Here is an 18,600-nt window from a genome sequence, read left to right on the forward strand (position 1 = left end):
TTGACCGCACACGGCCACTACGTGTGGTGTGGACACACGGATACGCACGCATGATCAGCATGCTCATATATAGCTCATATATATATATATACACTGATTACATCATGGATCTCTATATACAGTATATGGGCATAAAAGGACTGACTGAATTCCGGACTTGTAATATTGCAGTATTGATCCTTTTACTTCTGAGCAAAATGTGTGAGTACGTCTTCAATCAAGGTGTTTGTGTGTGTGTGTGCGCGTGTGTGTGTGTGCGTTCCCATGGTAACAGCGCGGGCGTGGGGCACACCGGCTGCCTGGTGGTCATCGAGGCCATGCTGGAGCGCATGCGCCACGAGAAGTCGGTGGACGTGTACGGCCACGTGACGTGCATGCGCTCGCAGCGCAACTACATGGTGCAGACGGAGGAGCAGTACGCCTTCGTGCACGCCGCGCTGCTGGAGGCGGCGGCGAGCGGACACACGGAGGTGCCGGCCCGCGGCCTCTACGCGCACATCCAGACGCTGGGGGCGGTGCCGCCCACGGAGAGCCTGTCCGCCATGGAGCTGGAGTTCAAGGTAGTATCATTATTACATATTATTATTATTATTACAACATATTAAAACAGTTTGACTGTTTTTCACGCTTAACCCGCATTTTAATCAACCCCCCTTCACTGCAGAGATTGTTGTATTACCTTTAGAGCATACGCTGAATTATTTGGGCTTTTAATCCGCGAAAATCCAGCAAAAAAAGCTCCCGTGGTTTGTTATGATTCATCATCCACCATCTTGGTGCACCCGGAAGACGCACACAAGACTGGTCTCAATGAGGCATTGCACCCCATGCATTTCCATTGGCCTCAATTTCCCAGAAGCCCTAGCAGCATGTGACGATTTCCGGTTTCGTCATCAAAACAAATGCATCTACTCTGTATCTCCGCGGCGAAGACGGATTTTCTTTTTATTTATTACATTACGGCGGATTAAACAGATAAAACAAAAGGCGGTATTAGCGGGGTTGGCAGCGACATTAACCTGGAGTAATCCATTCCCGGCACGGAAACTGTTTTAAAAGAATTGCGCCACATTTTCACAATGTTTTGAAAATTGCAGATCTACAAGCACGTAGCACGGCACTCAGTGCCGTGCTATGAGCTTGTAGATCTGCTATTTTTCAATAGCTAAAGTATCATGAAATGCTTAAACAACCAAATGGAAGTCATTCTACAAAAATTACTTCTAAATCATGACCGTTTTTCTGAAAAACCTTATGTTTCTATGTCAGTGGTTCTCAAGTATTTCATGTCATGGAGCCCACAAATAGGCTATATGTAATTGGCCGCTGAGCCCCATCTGACAATATGTTGTTCCAGGAAGCCCTCAGAAGCAAAGATTTGAGTTAAAAACGCTCAGAAAGAATAAATATTCAAAGATTTGTGCCGCATTTTCACGATTAGCGTGGCACGCTATGAGCTTGTAGATCTGCTATTTTTCAATAGCTAAAGTATAACATAATGCTTAAAACACCAAATGGGTTAACTCATCCTTGCTAAGGACTTTTAATGAGATCCCACACCGCCAACGACGCCTTTAACGTGTTAATGAGCGTTCTGTTTAATGATGAAACTATAAAGTTGACTTACCGCTAATCAAAGCTCCCCTCGCGCGGCAGCTCCATGTTCGATTGCTTCCCCTTCAGGCACAATGCATTGGAAAAAGAGCAAGGTGGTGGATGAGGCCTTTCTAGGCCTAGTATTCCATTTCAAATTGCGCTGGGTAAATAAAGCGACTGTGTTTAGTGGCTCAATAGCTCTTCCCCATGAAATGAAAATATGAATGAAAAACCTTATGTTTCTTTGTCAGTGGTATTTCATGTCATGGAGGAGCCCCAAAAATAGGCTATATGTAATTGGCCGCCCCATCTGAAAATATGTTGTTTCAGGGAAGCAAAGATTTGAGTTAAAAACGTTTGCTCTGAAAGAATATAAAAGATTTTGCACCAGATCGACAAGCTTGTAGATCCGGTAGAAGATGTTAGTAAGCTGGATAAAATTCCATTGACTTTTACCGGTTGAGACCTATTATTAGGAAAGTCAAGGATCCAGCCTGCAAGACAGAATAAATGAATACGTTTGTCCGCCAGAACATGTGGCTGTATTGTATTAAAGGCTGATGAAGAATCAACAAAGAGCAGCCTGGCGTGCTTCTTACTGCCTTCTAAATGTTTGTATAGAAGGTTCAGTAAGGTCGATGAGGCGTCTTGCATGCCTCTCCTGGTTCTGTAGGCAAACTGAAAGGGGTCTGTATATGTTCAAGACCAGGAGCTCTGTTTTAACCAGTTTTTCAAGTTGTTTCATAACCAGAGAGGTCAGGGCAACAGGTCGTAAGTAGCTCAGTTCCATAGGGTGCTTTATTTTGGAAACGGGCACCACTATGGACTGTTTCCAAAGAGAAGGCACCTTCTGCAGGGAGAGGGACAAATTAAAAATATAATTAAAAATGTGGCCTATATGGTCAGCACATGTTTTTAGCAGGCGCCCACTGAGTTTATCAGGGCCAGGACTTTTCCTGGGTTTACACCTCTTGAAACACTTGGTTACATCAGTCTCATTAAAAAAGGGATTCATAGGAGGGGCCGACGTGAGACTGTTCCTAATTTCATCATGCTTGACCTTATAGTCGTGAGCAGGCCGGCTCTGCGAGGATATCCACAACGAGTAACTATACACACACGCATGCACGCATGCACAGAAGCGTGCACACACACACACACACACACACACACACACACTGCCGCAAACCAATGTATTCTTCTAGTATTACTGAAACTGACACTTTGCTTTTTGCCAACGTGGAAGAATCACATTGTGTAGCTGTCAGCGGAGAGCGGAGGAGGATAATAATACATTTTTTAAAAGAGGCATTTGGGAGGTGTTGACGTGTGACGCTGTAGATTTCACTGACATGCCATACTGTGTGGTTCTTTATTGGTCCGTGTCGTTGGTTGGAGGGGGTGTCTTTGTGACTATTATGTCTGCATTGCATTCTTAGGATGGGATTTTTTTTGACACAGGGAGACGTGCTTGTATTTCGAGTGTGAGAACAAAGGGTTATGACGTGCTTCTGAAATGCCAATAGTTTCGTGTGAGGTTAGGGTTATAGGCTTAGTAATAATCCTGGATTAGCCCCCATTTTGTAATGATTCCCTACTAGGCCCTAGGGGTAAGCAAAGCAAATGCACACATCATAAAGTATGACAGGTGGAGAGAGAAATGCCTGTTGTATAGCGTACAACACAGGGAACCAGCCAGGGACGGAGAATGTGCAGAGAATGTTAGAGAGAGGCAGGGGCTGAAATTCTGTTGGCCCAAAATTGAGAAAATAGCCGATCAAGCTCTCAAAGCGCCGCAGCGCGTCTACAAGCTCTCAACGCGTCGACGCGTTTAGAGCTTGTAGATCGGCTGTTTTCCTGGCACGACACGCACTCCTTTAGCTGCTGAATATGTCCGTATTATGGATTTTTAATTTCTACGTCTGTCCATGTTATGGATTTATATTCTCTCCACACAAAATGTTGCGTTCAAGTACCAGGAGAGTTTGGAAAAAAGGCAATTCTCCTGAATGCTTGGAAAGGAAAGGGAGTGGGGGGAGGGGGATGGCATTTGCATTGCTTTCACCATAGGAAATGCTGCATTCATGGTCTGGAGAGGGTATAGATCTTTTTTACAGACGGGTTACAGGGCAGGGGCTCGAGCCCCTTTTGATGTCTATGTGTGCACATGCCCATAGAACCATCACAGGAGCAAACGACACTTTAGAATAAGGCGTCGGAGCAATGCAGTGGCATCATGAAAGTGCATAATGAGCAGTTGAGACGATTAACCATACTAATTATCCATAATGGGGTCAGAATAAATGCTGGTCTTATAGATAGTTCTTCGTCTGAACTGCTCGTCTTCATAAGGATAATACTAGTCTGATCTGCCCTCTGACTGCATGGTTCACAACCAGTTGAACAGTTGAATTTGCACTTTAGAAGGCTGGAGGTGGATTATAATGATGATTGAGAATCATTTACACCTTTCAGGGTTAACCCACGTGCACCCCAGTAGTAGGCCTACTAGTAGTACCATAATCTTAATATGAAAATATCTTTGGTGAAGATATTTAGTGTAGGAACCTAGAGCCCAAACCACAGTTGCTATTCCTTGAGTTGCAAGGAGTTGCATTGGTGTGGAAGACCGTAAAACGGTGTTGTTGCAAGGAGTTGCAAGTGCAACTGGTGTGGTTTGGGGAACTACCCATAGATCCGAAGTCCCGTTAGTCCGAACATGCACTGCTCCCGTGCTTGCGGTTAGGTTTAGGTTTGCTCCCGTGCTTGCGGTTAGGTTTAGGTTAGGGTTAGAGATAGGGATAGTAATTTCGGAACAATGAACCTTCTGACTAATGACACGGCACCGTGGTTTGGGCTTAATATTAATTGGAATCTAATAAGTGTATGGTACTTGGTATAGCCTAGTACAGTCTGCAAAAGTGCATTTAAAAATATATATAGGGGGTTTCAGTGGTGGTGAAGACTGCAGCATATACATCAAGGTCAAGGACACGCTCAAGGTTTCTTTATTATTATATATATATTATATTTGCACACATGGACCTCGTATACCTCCTACCTGATGGCATTAGCCCTATATGCTGAGGGTATAGTACAGGGGTTTTCAACTGGTTTTGACCCAGGGACCACCATTCTGACTAGCAGCAGCCTGGGGACCACCACTGTTGTGTCGGGTGGGTTCATCGTAGATCTACGATGGACCCACCCGACACAATAGTGGTGGGGCATTCATGCACCGTGGGTAAAGATTGTTTTTGTTTTCTTCTTACTTGTTACTCACTAATCACACTATCACAGGCTACATTCATGAGCTGGACAAAAAAAACTAAGTATTTTAACAAAAGTGTTTTTTACTTGTACTAAGCAGGACTCAAAATAAGTCTCAAAATAATAATTCATTTCAGTTAATCACCCAAACACTGAAGACACATTTGACAGTCACAGTAGGTTTGTTTCTGACAACCCCCCTCCACCCCCCCCCCCACACACACACACACACACACACACACACACACACACACACACACACACACACACACACACACACACACACACACACAGAATATATATTTTTATCTTATTCTATTAATCTAATAATCTTCTCTTTATTTTAACCAACCTACAACGGTTTATACATTACCTTTCTAACATACAGAGGGAACTGTTCATTGTGTACCGTCACTTTAAAAGCGTAATGTATACATCAGCGTACGACGGTGTCACGCACCAAAAATAGCCAATCTACCAGCTCACATTGCACCTGGTTGCATCGCGTTGTGAGCTTGTAGCTCTGCCTTTTCGGCAACGATAGACTGAGAAGTTGCACATTGAATAGGCCTACGTCACGTATTATGTGAGATCCGCGGCAGATATTATAACTCTATGGCAGGGAGATTTGACTTTCCCAAACGTATTATTATGAATTGGATGAATAATTATGGCAACGTCTTACCGTGCTTGCCTTGGGCAGCAAGCACGGTAAGCATGCATGCGTTGGGTGGAAGCACAACATGTGTTGGGTGGAAGAGAAGGATGGTTGTTCCGCTGCAGCAGCTGATGGCTCCGTCAGGTTTTTTTTAGTTTATTTGACACGTTGAGCACTTGACTTTTTGAATTGTAATGTTAGATTCGACTTAAGTTATTATTATTATTCACAAACAAGTAAAAATAGTGCAAATAAGTTTTATATATATATTAGAAAGGTAAAAAAAAAGTAAAGAAAAAAAGTCAAAAATACAACATTTCTGAATGCCTGGCTGCGGACCACCAGCAGTACCTCCGCGGACCACCAGGGGGCCGCGGACCACCGGTTGAAAACCCCTGGTATAGTACATAGGAGAGGTCAGACACAATTTTCTTAACCCGTCCAATGGTGGCCTGCTCAAAGATGACCAGCTGGGGGGTGATGGGAGGTGTAGAGACTATCTATCTAGCTGAAACAAAGATAAATGACAATGTCTGTTCTGTTTAGCACATACTGATACTTCCATGACCGCAGAGAGCAAAGGTACGTTTCGCAGTGGATGTATCATCTATGAATGTTAAAGATGGAGTGCCACAATTTTCTTCCACCCTAAAACATGATCATTATTATTATTAATATAAGGAGGAAGAACTTTTTGATGTAAAGGGGGAGGGGTTAGGGGAGGGGCTGATAGTGTGATGTCACTATTTTACTGTTTATCTCATTGGCCCGTTTGACTGTCAAGGGTTCAGCCTCCAGGAAGAAACCCTAAATACAAAGTTAATACACCATTGCACATAAAAACGACTCCAGGGGGTTGAAGTATTGTCACCTCATAGACACATGGAAAAATACAAAAATTGTGGCACTCCATCTTTAAAAGACAAATCGAGCCCCCATGTACTTCACAAAAATGCGGGGAAAATTCATGAGCCCCAAATCCATATGGCCACCATAGACAACCTGTTAAGGCACAATAAGGCAAAATTACCTAAAATGTTTTCATGATTTTGAATCCATTCCAAGCATTAGTTTTTCACAAAAAACACTCCTTGTGCTGAAAATGGCCATATGCTGACCTCACCACATTTGTGATGACGGCTATGGCCGTTTTTGGCGAGGTACATGGGGGCTCAATTTGTTTTTTAACCTTCATAGATGATACATCCACTGAGGAATGGACCTTTGCTCTCCACAGTCACGGAAGTATCAGAAGATGTCAAGTGATCGGCGGAGATAAATTCAAGACGTGCCTGTGATTTACATCCTCAGAAACTGGCCAACACTAAAGCACATACCTCAAGATTCATCAGTGCCAACCTGCCGTGCAACCAGTTCAAGAACCGCCTGGTCAACATCATGCCTTTCGAGTCCAGCCGCGTTTGCCTGCAGCCAATCAGAGGCGTGGAGGGCTCCGACTACATCAACGCCAGCTTCATTGACGGATACAGGTGAGAATTCCACTACGGCAATGACAACACCAGAGTTAGAACAGGATACAGGTGTAATTCCACTACGGCAATGACAACACCAGAGTTAGAACAGGATACAGGTGTAATTCCACTACGGCGATGACAACACCAGAGTTAGAACAGGATACAGGTGTAATTCCACTACGGCGATGACAACACCAGAGTTTGAACAGGATACAGGTGTAATTCCACTACGGCAATGACAACACCAGAGTTAGAACAGGATACAGGTGAGAATTCTACTACGGCAATGACAACACCAGAGTTAGATAGGATACAGGTGAGAATTCTACTACGGCAATGACAACACCAGAGTTAGAACAGGATACAGGTGTAATTCCACTACGGCGATGACAACACCAGTAATAAACTCCTATCCTCCTCCTGTCAACCACCCTCCTCCTCCCAGCAATGAGCAGAAGCATGGAATCCTCCCTCGCTTGAGTAAGGACGCGGTGTGATTAGCCACAATGGCCAGTGCACTTGTGCAAGACGTGCTGTGATTGGCCAGTAGTACCTACTTTGAGTGGCAGTCAGTGGGAAATGCTCTCGCCACAGAATGTACTAGTATTCTGCCATAATAATCATTCTGGGCGGCCCCAGCTGTTGGTACGCAGAAGCGCTTCCCGGCGCTTGATTGACAGCGCATAATGAATTTTGACGACGCATGCGCACTGGCGCACCACTTAGCCCTGTCTATATAGGAGTGGTTGTACCACTCAAAAATACGTTAAAAAAAAGAAAAGGGAAAACCTGTGAAGGACATAAGGAAGAGAGTTTCCAATATGGCTGCTGTGTATTAGAAAGGTGTTCTTCTCGGAGCACATCATCTTTCAAACGGGGGGGGGAGTTAGGGGCGCTCTTTTCATCGAGGGCCGCTCTTATCATCGTACATCATCATGACGTAAAATAGACACTATGCCGGTTTGCTCAGACACTATGACATACATTCTCCATTCATTTGACAATGGGAATTGATCAATCTAATGTTTGTGTAGGACAAAGTTTGTGAACATACACTAAAAGCTGGATATAGGAATAGGGGACATCTGTAAAAAAGGTAAAATCTGTATTCCGTGCGTGCGTGCGTGTGTGCGTGCATTATGCATATAGTTGTGCACCGGTATTATTATGATGCATGGTGAAACAGTTCCCTCTAGTGGCTGTGTTGTGTGATACGACATCTGTTAACCCATTTAGACCTGAGGCCGTTTCTACAAAATATCTTCTAAATCTGAACATTTCTGATAAACCTATCTTTCTATGTCTATTTCTATGTTTTCAAACTATTGCAAAGATTTGATTTAAAAATGTTCGCTCTGAAAGAATATTCAAAGATTTGCACCACATTTTTACGATTCTTCAAAAATAGCAGATCTACAAGCTCGTTGCACGGCACTCGGTGCCGCACTATGAGTTTGTAGATCTGCTATCTTAATAGCTAAAGTATAACATAATACTTAGATTAGATTTTCCATTACTGACACGAAAAATAAAAATAAATCTTTAGATTTTGTTGTTAATTAATCCATGAAAGGTTTAGCTTTTTTGGGGAATGTTTTTTGATTTTTAAGGGGACCCATAACAATGTGTCTGTGACCCACAAATGGGTCCCGACTAGGGGTGTAAAGATACAATTTAACAGTTTAAGGGCCCATGACGTAGATTTCCGTCATGGTACTTAGTGATATCAAAACCGGTCGCATCGCTCTACAGCCTAGGAGCGCTTGTTGCGCAATCCTCGGTGTTGCACAACACTGACATGTCATCGAAAATGTTCCCTGCCTATTTAGCCGATGAGAACGGAAATCTTAAAACGTTAATAACTCTCGATCTGAATATGTGTTTGACGGGCCCCCGCTGTTTAGTCGCTAGTCTCATTAGATTTTTATCTTACCTCCCATTGTTGTCGATCGCATCGATAGTGTTGTGGCTATTGTTAGCTGCTACACAGACATTCACAACAACATCCGGTCCGTCTGTAAAAGTGCTCCAGGTGCTATAAACGATGGGCACATTTTATTAATGGATACATGGTTGACGATACGATTCAATGTCCCTTTTATGCCCGACTCAGAATGATGTCAGATTTCTGTATGTGTCTCTCTGTGTCCCTTTATTCCTATACCGTATATATGTAGTTCTGTGTCAGCCATGCCCAAATATGGAGTGTTGGGATGTCAGAACAGGCCAGCTTATAGAGTTCTGTGTAAGGCATGCCCAAATATGGAGTGTTGTGAGGTCAGAACAGGCCAGCTCCATTTATGGACCCTGGGCAGGGGCCCGGTCCACAGCCCGGGCAGAGTCCTTTTTGGGGCGGTTATGCACAACCGTGGGTCCGACCAACTTGACATCGGGCACTGCACTCCCTGTGGTGGTGTGGAACACGTGTGTAGAATTTGATAGTCGGTGGGGCGAACAGTTCTCGAGTTACGTGGATTACAGACGTACAGACGTACACACAGAGAACTGGTGCATTTATAGTTAGATAAAGTAAACACAGTTATTCTCTGGCAAATACATGGACATGTATGTGTTCATGACGTGACATTTTGTGTAAAATCTCTGCCTATGATGATGCAGCATTGATTTAGTTGAAAAATGTTCGCCGACTCGGCGACTACTACTACTTTATTCACTGACAAAAACAAAAACAAAAAAAAGTAAATAATACCCAAGCAACTAAACTAAGACTAAAACATTTCAGTCAATTGCGATGTGACTAAAACTAAATCAAAATGTGCTGTCAAAATCTAAACAGAAATTTGCTGTCAACATCGAATCAGAAAGGTCATGTTTGAAAGTGATTCATGATTCAAGTTGTTGTTTTGATTGCTTTTCCCCCAGGCAACAGAAAGCCTACCTGGCGAGCCAGGGTCCACTGGCAGAGACAACAGAGGACTTCTGGAGAATGCTGTGGGAGCACAACTCTACCATAGTGGTGATGCTGACCAAACTACGAGAGATGGGCCGGGTTAGTGAAACAAACACGAATACACGCACACACGAGGGTGCGCACGCTTTTCCGACATACCTATAGTCCGACATTAGTCGGACAATAGTTCGAAATACCCGCTTTTTACCTCAACAGTCCGACTTGGGGTATAGGCTTTAGTTTAGACATACTAGTCAACTGTCATTTAGCCTGTGGTCATTTAGCCTATGCTTTCTATGGCATAGGCAGCTCCCGGCAGGATCCGCCGGGAGAATCTAGACGCAGCTGCGCGACATGAGATGAATTAATTAGAGCGACAGAGAGAGAGAGGAGTGTGTGTTTGTGTGTACGTGTGTGCGTCAATTTAACAAAGGTGCAGACGATAAGAAATCAGCAGAGAGTGATCGACGTTGAAGCGCCCGGGTTAGTGAAACAAACACGAATACACGCACACACGAGGGTGCGCACGCTTTTCCGACATACCTATAGTCCGACATTAGTCGGACAATAGTTCGAAATACCCGCTTTTTACCTCAACAGTCCGACTTGGGGTATAGGCTTTAGTTTAGACATACTAGTCAACTGTCATTTAGCCTGTGGTCATTTAGCCTATGCTTTCTATGGCATAGGCAGCTCCCGGCAGGATCCGCCGGGAGAATCTAGACGCAGCTGCGCGACATGAGATGAATTAATTAGAGCGACAGAGAGAGAGAGGAGTGTGTGTTTGTGTGTACGTGTGTGCGTCAATTTAACAAAGGTGCAGACGATAAGAAATCAGCAGAGAGTGATCGACGTTGAAGCACTCGGCCTACTGGTTAGAGCGTAAACGGGTGCATGTCTTTTTTCCGACACTCTTTTAGCCGACAGGACAATGGTCCGACAGTTTCGGACTATTGTCTGAAATACCGTCTTTTTACTCCAACAGTTCGACACGACATTAGACAGACAGAAGTTCCGGCGATAGTCCGACAAACCATAGGTTAGACAGGTACCCCTTAGGTTAGACACCCCAAGCAAGGAAGGAAGGAGTGTGTGTGTGTGTGTGTGTGTGTGTGTGTGTGTGTGTGTGTGTGTGTGTGTGTGTGTGTGTGTAGGCCCAGTAGGGCCCAGTAGGGCCCAGTAAGGCCCAGTAGGGCCCAGTAGAGCCCAGTTAGGGCCCAGTAGGGCCCGGTAGTGCCCAGTAGAGCCCAGTTAGGGCCCAGTTAGGGCCCAGTAGGCCCAGTAGAACCCAGTTGGGCCCAGTAGGACCCAGTAGGGCCCAGTAGGACACAGTAGGGCCCAGTTAGGGCCCTACGAAGGAGGGAGAAAGGAAGGAAGGTGGAAGGAAGGAAGGAAGGAAGGAGTGTGTGTGTGTGTGTGTGTGTGTGTGTGTGTGTGTGTGTGTGTGTGTGTGTGTGTGTGTGTGTGTGTGTGTGTGTGTGTGTGTGTGTGTGTGTGTGTGTGCAATGCAATTGGGGTACTTACTGGGTCCTACTGGCCCTAATGGGTCCTACTGGGCCCTACTGGCCCTAATGGGCCCTAATGGGTCCTACTGGGCCCTACTGGCCCTACTGGGCCCTAACTGGGCTCTACTGGCCCCTACTGGGCCCTACTGGGCCCTAACTGGGCCCTACTGGCCCTACTGGGCCTACACACACACACACACACACACACACACACACACACACACACACACACACACACACACACACACACACACACACACACACACACACACACACACACACACACACACACACACATTCCTTCCTTCCTTGTTTCCTTCCTTGCTTCCTTCCTTCGAGGAGTGTGTGTGTGTGTGTGTGTGTGTGTGTGTGTGTGTGTGTGTGTGTGTGTGTGTGTGTGTGTGTGTGTGCAATGCAATTGGGGTACTTACTGGGTCCTACTGGGTCCTACTGGCCCTAATGGGTCCTACTGGGCCCTAACTGGGCCCTACTGGGTACTACCGGGCCCTACTGGGTCCTACTGGGTCCTACTGGCCCTACTGGGTACTACTGGGCCCAACTGGGCCCTAAATATATATAAATAATAATAATAATAATAATAATAATAATAATAAATACGATGAAGTATAAATATAAATAATAATAATAATACTACTACTACTAATAATAATAATAATAATAATAATAATAATAATAATAAATACGATAATAATAAAAACCGCTGTGCAATGTAATACTATGATTGATGTATTATTTTGTGGGTTGTTGTTTTTTTGTTTGGCATTTTGCAGGAGAAGTGTCATCAGTACTGGCCCGCGGAGCGCTCTGCACGCTACCAGTACTTTGTGGTGGATCCCATGGCTGAATACAACATGCCTCAGTACATCCTGAGAGAGTTCAAGGTCACCGACACCAGGGTACGTCTCATCGTTTGGATTATTTTACCGCACTACTAAATCAAGTTCGTGTTAATTTAGGCCTTCAAAATCCTTACAGTTTTCTGAAATACCTATGATTATATATCAGTGGTTCTCAGTATTTCATGTCAAGGACCCCAAAAATTATATCTAATTGGCCGCCGACCCCATCTGAAAATATGTCCAGTAAAAGACTCAAATGGCCACATTGGGCTCATGTGGTCATTTGATTTACAAACAGATGGATGACCTAATTGATCCCGACAGGTTGGGTTCATCATCTTGTAAGAACCCTTTTGTGGATCCCACGTTAGTAGAACTTTACGAGCGGCTCTGTGAATGAGACCCATAGTTGTTGTTTCCCTTTGTGGATCCCACGTTAGTAGAACTTTACGAGCGGCTCTGTGAATGAGACCCATTGTTGTTTCCCTTTGCGCCCCTCAGGATGGGCAGTCCAGAACAATCCGACAGTTCCAGTTCACTGACTGGCCTGAGCAGGGCGTCCCCAAGACGGGGGAGGGCTTCATCGACTTCATCGGACAAGTTCATAAAACAAAGGAACAGTTTGGCCAAGATGGACCTATCACTGTGCACTGCAGGTAACTGCATGTGTGTGTGTGTGTGTGTGTGTGTGTGTGTGTGTGTGTGTCTGTGTGTGTGTGTGTGTGTGTGTGTGTGTCTGTGTGCGTGTGCGTGCATGCATACATATCTACATCCTCACAAGGATAGTTAAAACCTGACAAACTTATGGTCCCCATAAGAGAAAGGTCTGTCATGGCATTAAAAGGTATTGGCATTGTAACTATGGCTACAATGCATAAAACAGTCACGTTGGGGCTAGGATTACTCCTCTAATAGTTTGATGTTCACGTTCAGGATTACAATTGACAATTGAGTTTGCTCTTTAGAGAATTGAGTTTAGTGTTCAAGGGTTCAAAATGGCAAAATGCTAAAAGATTGCTTACATTTAATTGAATTCAATGTAGAATTTAGGCATTTAGCAGACGCTCTTAATGCTCTGTGTTTGCATAAAATGCAATCTAAAGTAGGCTACATAAATTGAGGCTTATTTGCATACGACTGCTGTAAGGTCGTCGAGGCTAGGGCAAGGGCTACGGCAAAAATGTAACCACGGACTGTGTGTGTGTGTGTGTGTGTGTGTGTGTGTGTGCGCGTGTGCGCGTGCGTGCGTGCCATTTCCCCAGTGCTGGTGTGGGGAGGACGGGTGTGTTCATCACATTGAGCATCGTGTTGGAGAGGATGCGCTACGAGGGCGTGGTGGATCTCTTCCAGACCGTCAAAATGCTGCGAACCCAGAGACCTGCCATGGTGCAGACAGAGGTACTGTACCATCATCATGCAGCACCATCTCACGTGTCACGAGAAATCAATGCTCTAGTTACCCAAAAGAAAACTATAATGTTTCCCTAGGGCACCCAAACTAGTGACAATAGCCAATCTACAAGCTCACAACGCAGCGCTTTGCGCCACGTTCTGAGCTTGTCGCTATTTTCACTACTTCTTAAGCATTTTAATTCATGGAATTGCTTTGATTTGTCTTTGATTTCTTCATGAAATTACTGACTCAAACTTAAACTAGAAAAAGTGCCCTACTGGGCACAGGTCTCCACCAGGATGAGCAGATGTGAAGAATTCCAGGCAAAGGTTTTTCCTTGGCCTCTAGGGAGTTGGCATACAAAGTTATCCACAGATCCGTGCAGTTAGAGGTAAAAACACTTTTCGGCCAGTTATAGCGCCACCTTGAGGCTGAGATGAAATTGTTCATGTGGCATTTCGTCCTCTGCCTAGTGGGAATGTGGGTGCACAATTTCACGGAAATCACGCGATGTGTTCATGATTTGCAGCATTTTGTTTGAAACTGAGCACTCCTGTGAACTTTGGAAGCCAATCTTAACCAATCAGGATGGAGTCTGAGAAATCTGAAAGACTGGTTTCGTTGAATGGCTCTAGAGAGACTGTGTACCAATTTGCGTGATGTTTGGACAAAATCTGTAGGTGTACTGTGCAAAAACTTGTTTTGCACAAAGCGGCCTCCTGGTGGCGCTATAACAGGCCGTTCTGGAAATCTGAAAGACTGGTTTCGTTGAATGGCTCTAGAGAGACTGTGTACCAATTTGCGTGATGTTTGGACAAAATCTGTAGGTGTACTGTGCAAAAACCTGTTTTGCACAAAGCGGCCTCCTGGAGCGGCCTCCTGGTGGCGCTATAACAGGCCGTTCTGGAAATCTGAAAGACCGGTTTCGTTGAATGGCTCTAGAGAGACTGTGTACGAATTTGCGTGATGTTTGGACAAAATCTGTAGGTGTACTGTGCAAAAACTTGTTTTGCACAAAGCGGCCTCTTGGTGGCGCTATAACAGGCCGTTCTGGAAAGTTTGGGGCAGAGGTTCATCGTTGGCATCCAGGGAGTGTGTGTGCAAAATTTGGCATCGACCGGGTTAACGGTGGCCGAGATTAGCTGCTCACGGACACACGGACGGACGGACGGACGGACACACACACACACGGACACACGGACGGACGGACGGACGGAGTGCAAAACATACTCTCCCCCTAGGCCTTCGGCCTGGTGGAGACAATAATAATGAAAAACAAAATGTAGGAAACAAAAGGTATAGGGACTCAAAATAATTTAGTATAACTAACATTATTTAGACCATAGTCTAGTCTAGATAGTGACATATTTGTTTTGTGAGTCCAAAGTTCCAACACGCTTAGCGATTAAGCAACACTACTTTTAGATTAGAATGTATGGGCTGTCAAGGCCAGAAAGTCGATGATGATGATGTCACCTCCCAGCCCTGGCAGAGTAGTTCTGGAGTAGTTCCAACGGATTGTGTGGCCTTGGTCTTTCCCTAATGGGACTGATCGTGTGAGGGGTATGATGTTCGAGAGACCCGAAACCCTGATGACATTGGGATACATCACTGAGGATACGTCCCAGGTGCATCCATGCAATGTTTTTTGTTATAGATGTCACGCGCATACCCTCTATACAGCAGCTTGTCATTATTATCAAAAGTCAATTGCACAAATGCATTACTACTAGGCCATGGCCTAAATCGAAAAGCAATTTAATTTATCAAAATAAAGTAGTGTGTGTGCACATTTTGGCTTACTTTTTGGGTGAAAATACACCAGTCGCCACTGGTATTTGTACTAACATAAGAAAATCACACTTGTGAGAAGTGAGGTGCGCAGCGAGGGCAGTGTATTTATATCAGCCAGATGGCGTCTTACGTTGTCATTTACTGCCCAAAACAAACATTAAAGTCTATAGACTTGGCTGGCAAAAAAATACATCTTAAGTACCCTAAATAAACATTAAAGTTCATAGACTGAGCTGGTGACCTGTTATTTATAATTAGGCTATAAACACTTGCTTGCACAATTTTTTTTATTTTTCCCAGTTTTTCATGTGTTTATGAGGTGACAGTACTTCAGTAGACCACTTGGTGTGGTTGTTATGTGCAATGTATTTACAATGGGAAAAAAATGATATAGTGACGTCACAATATCATACCCTTTCCTAACCCCTCCCCCTTTATCATACAACAACAGCTGTGGGTGTGGCTCCAGTTCAGGTGGATCACCACCCATCACCAGCCACCAGGCAAACCGGCCATACTTAACCAATGAACTGCTCGTGCCGGAACGTTCCGCCAATTAGAAACTAACCGGCAACCGCTATGCCAGATAAGCTTTTGTATTGATATCAAACCGGATCGCTGATATATTTTTTTCTTCTTATAAATTATTTGATCGGCCCAAAACATTGTGTTCATTGTCATGATTTGTCACGATCCGAGTTGGCTTTGTCCGCGGCGTAACCGTCTTTAAATAAATACTTATTTACGCATTTCATTTCCTGGGCCACTCGTCGTTCTGAAAGGGGGAGGGACTGCGATGCTCTATTGTGTTTCTATTTAAGGTGGTAGACTTTCTAGTATAGGTAGTCAGGCTTTTAGTTAGCTACTTGCTATTATTTTTTTAGGTAGTGTTTTTGCGTGCGAGAACTACGGCTGGAAAAGAGCTTGCAGCTAAATCCACCATGTTCACATGAGAGCAAAAGAATAGCCTATTTTAAATTTTATGTGACTCACCTTTGCAAACAGTAAGTCATTGGATCCCCCCCCCCCCCCCCCCCCCGCGTTTGTTCATGTGATATGAAATCAGGGAATCATAGCTTCAGATTGGCATATTTGGTTGTTCAGTTTGATCCACCAGTTTTGGAAATATATGGCAGTATATAAAGTGTAATGTATTGCAGAGAAACAACAAGCTGAGAAAACAGGCCTGGAAGGTTCATTCACTTCTGCGGACACTAACATTACACCTAGCTACATGTTTAAGCATTTATTTCAAATTTACATGTCGATTTCAGCTCTGGCATTTATCTCAGACATGCTCTAGTATGTAAAGAGTCTGCTTGTGCTATTATTAACTCATTTTGGATTAAAAAAGAAATGCAGTTTTTCTCCTCTGGTGAAAAGCTAGAGGCTGCACAATGGCAGCCCCTCAGTCAGATCCGTTTTCATTATGTACTGTATTATGCTAGGCTAGGGCAAGTGCTATGGCAAGTGCTATGGGCTAGGTGGATTTGGCTGACTCTTGGCTGGTTGAAGACCAAGCGAGCTGTTTCATTCTGGATCAATTAGAGAGGCTTAAGTGTGAATGCCACGCATAGACAAAGCTGGGCATAGGGCGCCCCTCAAAAAAAAAAAAGGACTACAATTAGCATTGCTAGCTCGGTCTGTTTTTGCATTCATTGAATACGTCAGAGTAGGTTCTCAAAGTGGGGTCCAGGGACCCTCTGGGGTCCTTGAGGGATTTCCAAAGAGACCCTTAAGGCCTATTCATAGTCTGGATTTTCGGTGGTGAGGTGACAACCGCTTCGGTGGTGAGCTGACCACCGGAGCTGAAATAACGTTGAGCGGTGGTGAGTAAAAACAGAGAGAAGGGCTGGAGTGGTGGCGGTGGTTTGCTCTTCACCGTGGCTCGTGACGTCATGTTGTAGTTCGGTGGTCACCTCACCACCGAAAATCCAGACTATGCATGAGCCTTTGCAGGCCCATATCTCTAAGAGTGTACACATGGAAGCCAAGTGGACCCATAATATATGGGTCCACAAAATCGTGTAGTCTATTGAGTGTTGATAATATGTGCGTATATGCCAGGCTGGTTTTAAACAGAGAGGGTCCAGGCGCGTCCTTTAGTTCTAATGTAGAGTTTATTCAAGGACAATAGGACATCAATGACCAAATCATGACCAACAGGAAAAAAAATCACTGAAAGCAAAGTACGGAGAAAATGGGATGCTATATTTATGGGGTGTCTATGCACATGCACTAAATGCACGTTCAATGTGTGTGCTATTTAAAACAGTTTGTCCAGTCTGGAGAGTTTGTCTGAAAGCTGCGTGTGTCACTATGTGTGTGTGTGTAAGTGTGCGGGTGTGTGCGTGTGTGTGCATGTGCATGTATGTGTATGGGTGCGTGCATGTATGTATGTGTATCAATCATTCACGATCAACTTGATCACCATCATCATCATCGCCAGCCATGGTTTGGTTAATCCAGTCCACATAGTTGTGGACGTTGGCGTGGACACCAGGCCTGTTCTTCTGAGCACATCCCCAGCTCACCACACCAGCTACGTAGTGAAGCCCATCCTGTTCACACTGCAGAGGCCCTCCTGAATCACCCTGTGAAGAACACACAACCAGGATGGATGATAAACACTTCAGTCTGACTGAGTCACCCTATAAAAACACACAGCCAGTATGGATGTTAATGACGGGAACGCATCTGTGTCACTTTTAGCTTTTAACCACTTTAAACCATTGTTTTAAACAAACCAAATAAAAAAACAGAGTGCCACACTATACGAGCTTCTTACTCTTACTTTACTTGAATCTTTGCTTCTGGGGGTCCCTTGAACAACATATTGAAATTGTGGTCTGTGGCCAATTACATATAATTCTGGGCAGTGACGTAGGAAGGGCTTTTCTGACCGGCCCAGGGGATTTTGACCGGCGCGGCCGAAAAACGGGTTCGGGTTGGGAGCGGGTCCATTCCCCCCATATTCGGGTAAATTTCATGTAAAAAACGTGCAGTTATGGTCAGGGGTCGGAATACTGAGCGGTCGGACGAGTGCCATGGTAGTTTCTATTAGTTTTCATTTTTGTTACGCTTAAAGTTTTTTCATTAGTTTAATTGTCTTATTTGTCAGGTGCAGGATTAAAAATG

The 18,600-nt window shown here is 44.5% G+C and overlaps 1 protein-coding gene across 1 annotated transcript in view; it reads left to right on the top strand.

Moving 5' to 3' along the window:
- LOC310860091 (receptor-type tyrosine-protein phosphatase S-like) overlaps positions 1-17,764 on the top strand; it is a gene marked incomplete at both ends in the record, with an annotated part of 36,155 nt that extends 18,391 nt beyond the window's left edge. The window contains 7 exons of the mRNA XM_083766853.1: positions 275-560; positions 6,836-7,014; positions 9,883-10,009; positions 12,207-12,332; positions 12,777-12,931; positions 13,538-13,673; positions 17,738-17,764. Of these exons, the coding sequence (XP_083622979.1) occupies positions 275-560; positions 6,836-7,014; positions 9,883-10,009; positions 12,207-12,332; positions 12,777-12,931; positions 13,538-13,673; positions 17,738-17,764 (1,036 nt within the window). The remainder of the gene's footprint in view (positions 1-274; positions 561-6,835; positions 7,015-9,882; positions 10,010-12,206; positions 12,333-12,776; positions 12,932-13,537; positions 13,674-17,737) is intronic.
- Between the last annotated feature and the right edge of the window lie 836 nt (positions 17,765-18,600).

The sequence above is a fragment of the Protomyctophum parallelum genome (assembly GCF_964188405.1).
Source record: "Protomyctophum parallelum genome assembly, chromosome: 6".
In the NCBI taxonomy this organism is placed as follows: Eukaryota; Metazoa; Chordata; class Actinopteri; order Myctophiformes; family Myctophidae; genus Protomyctophum; species Protomyctophum parallelum.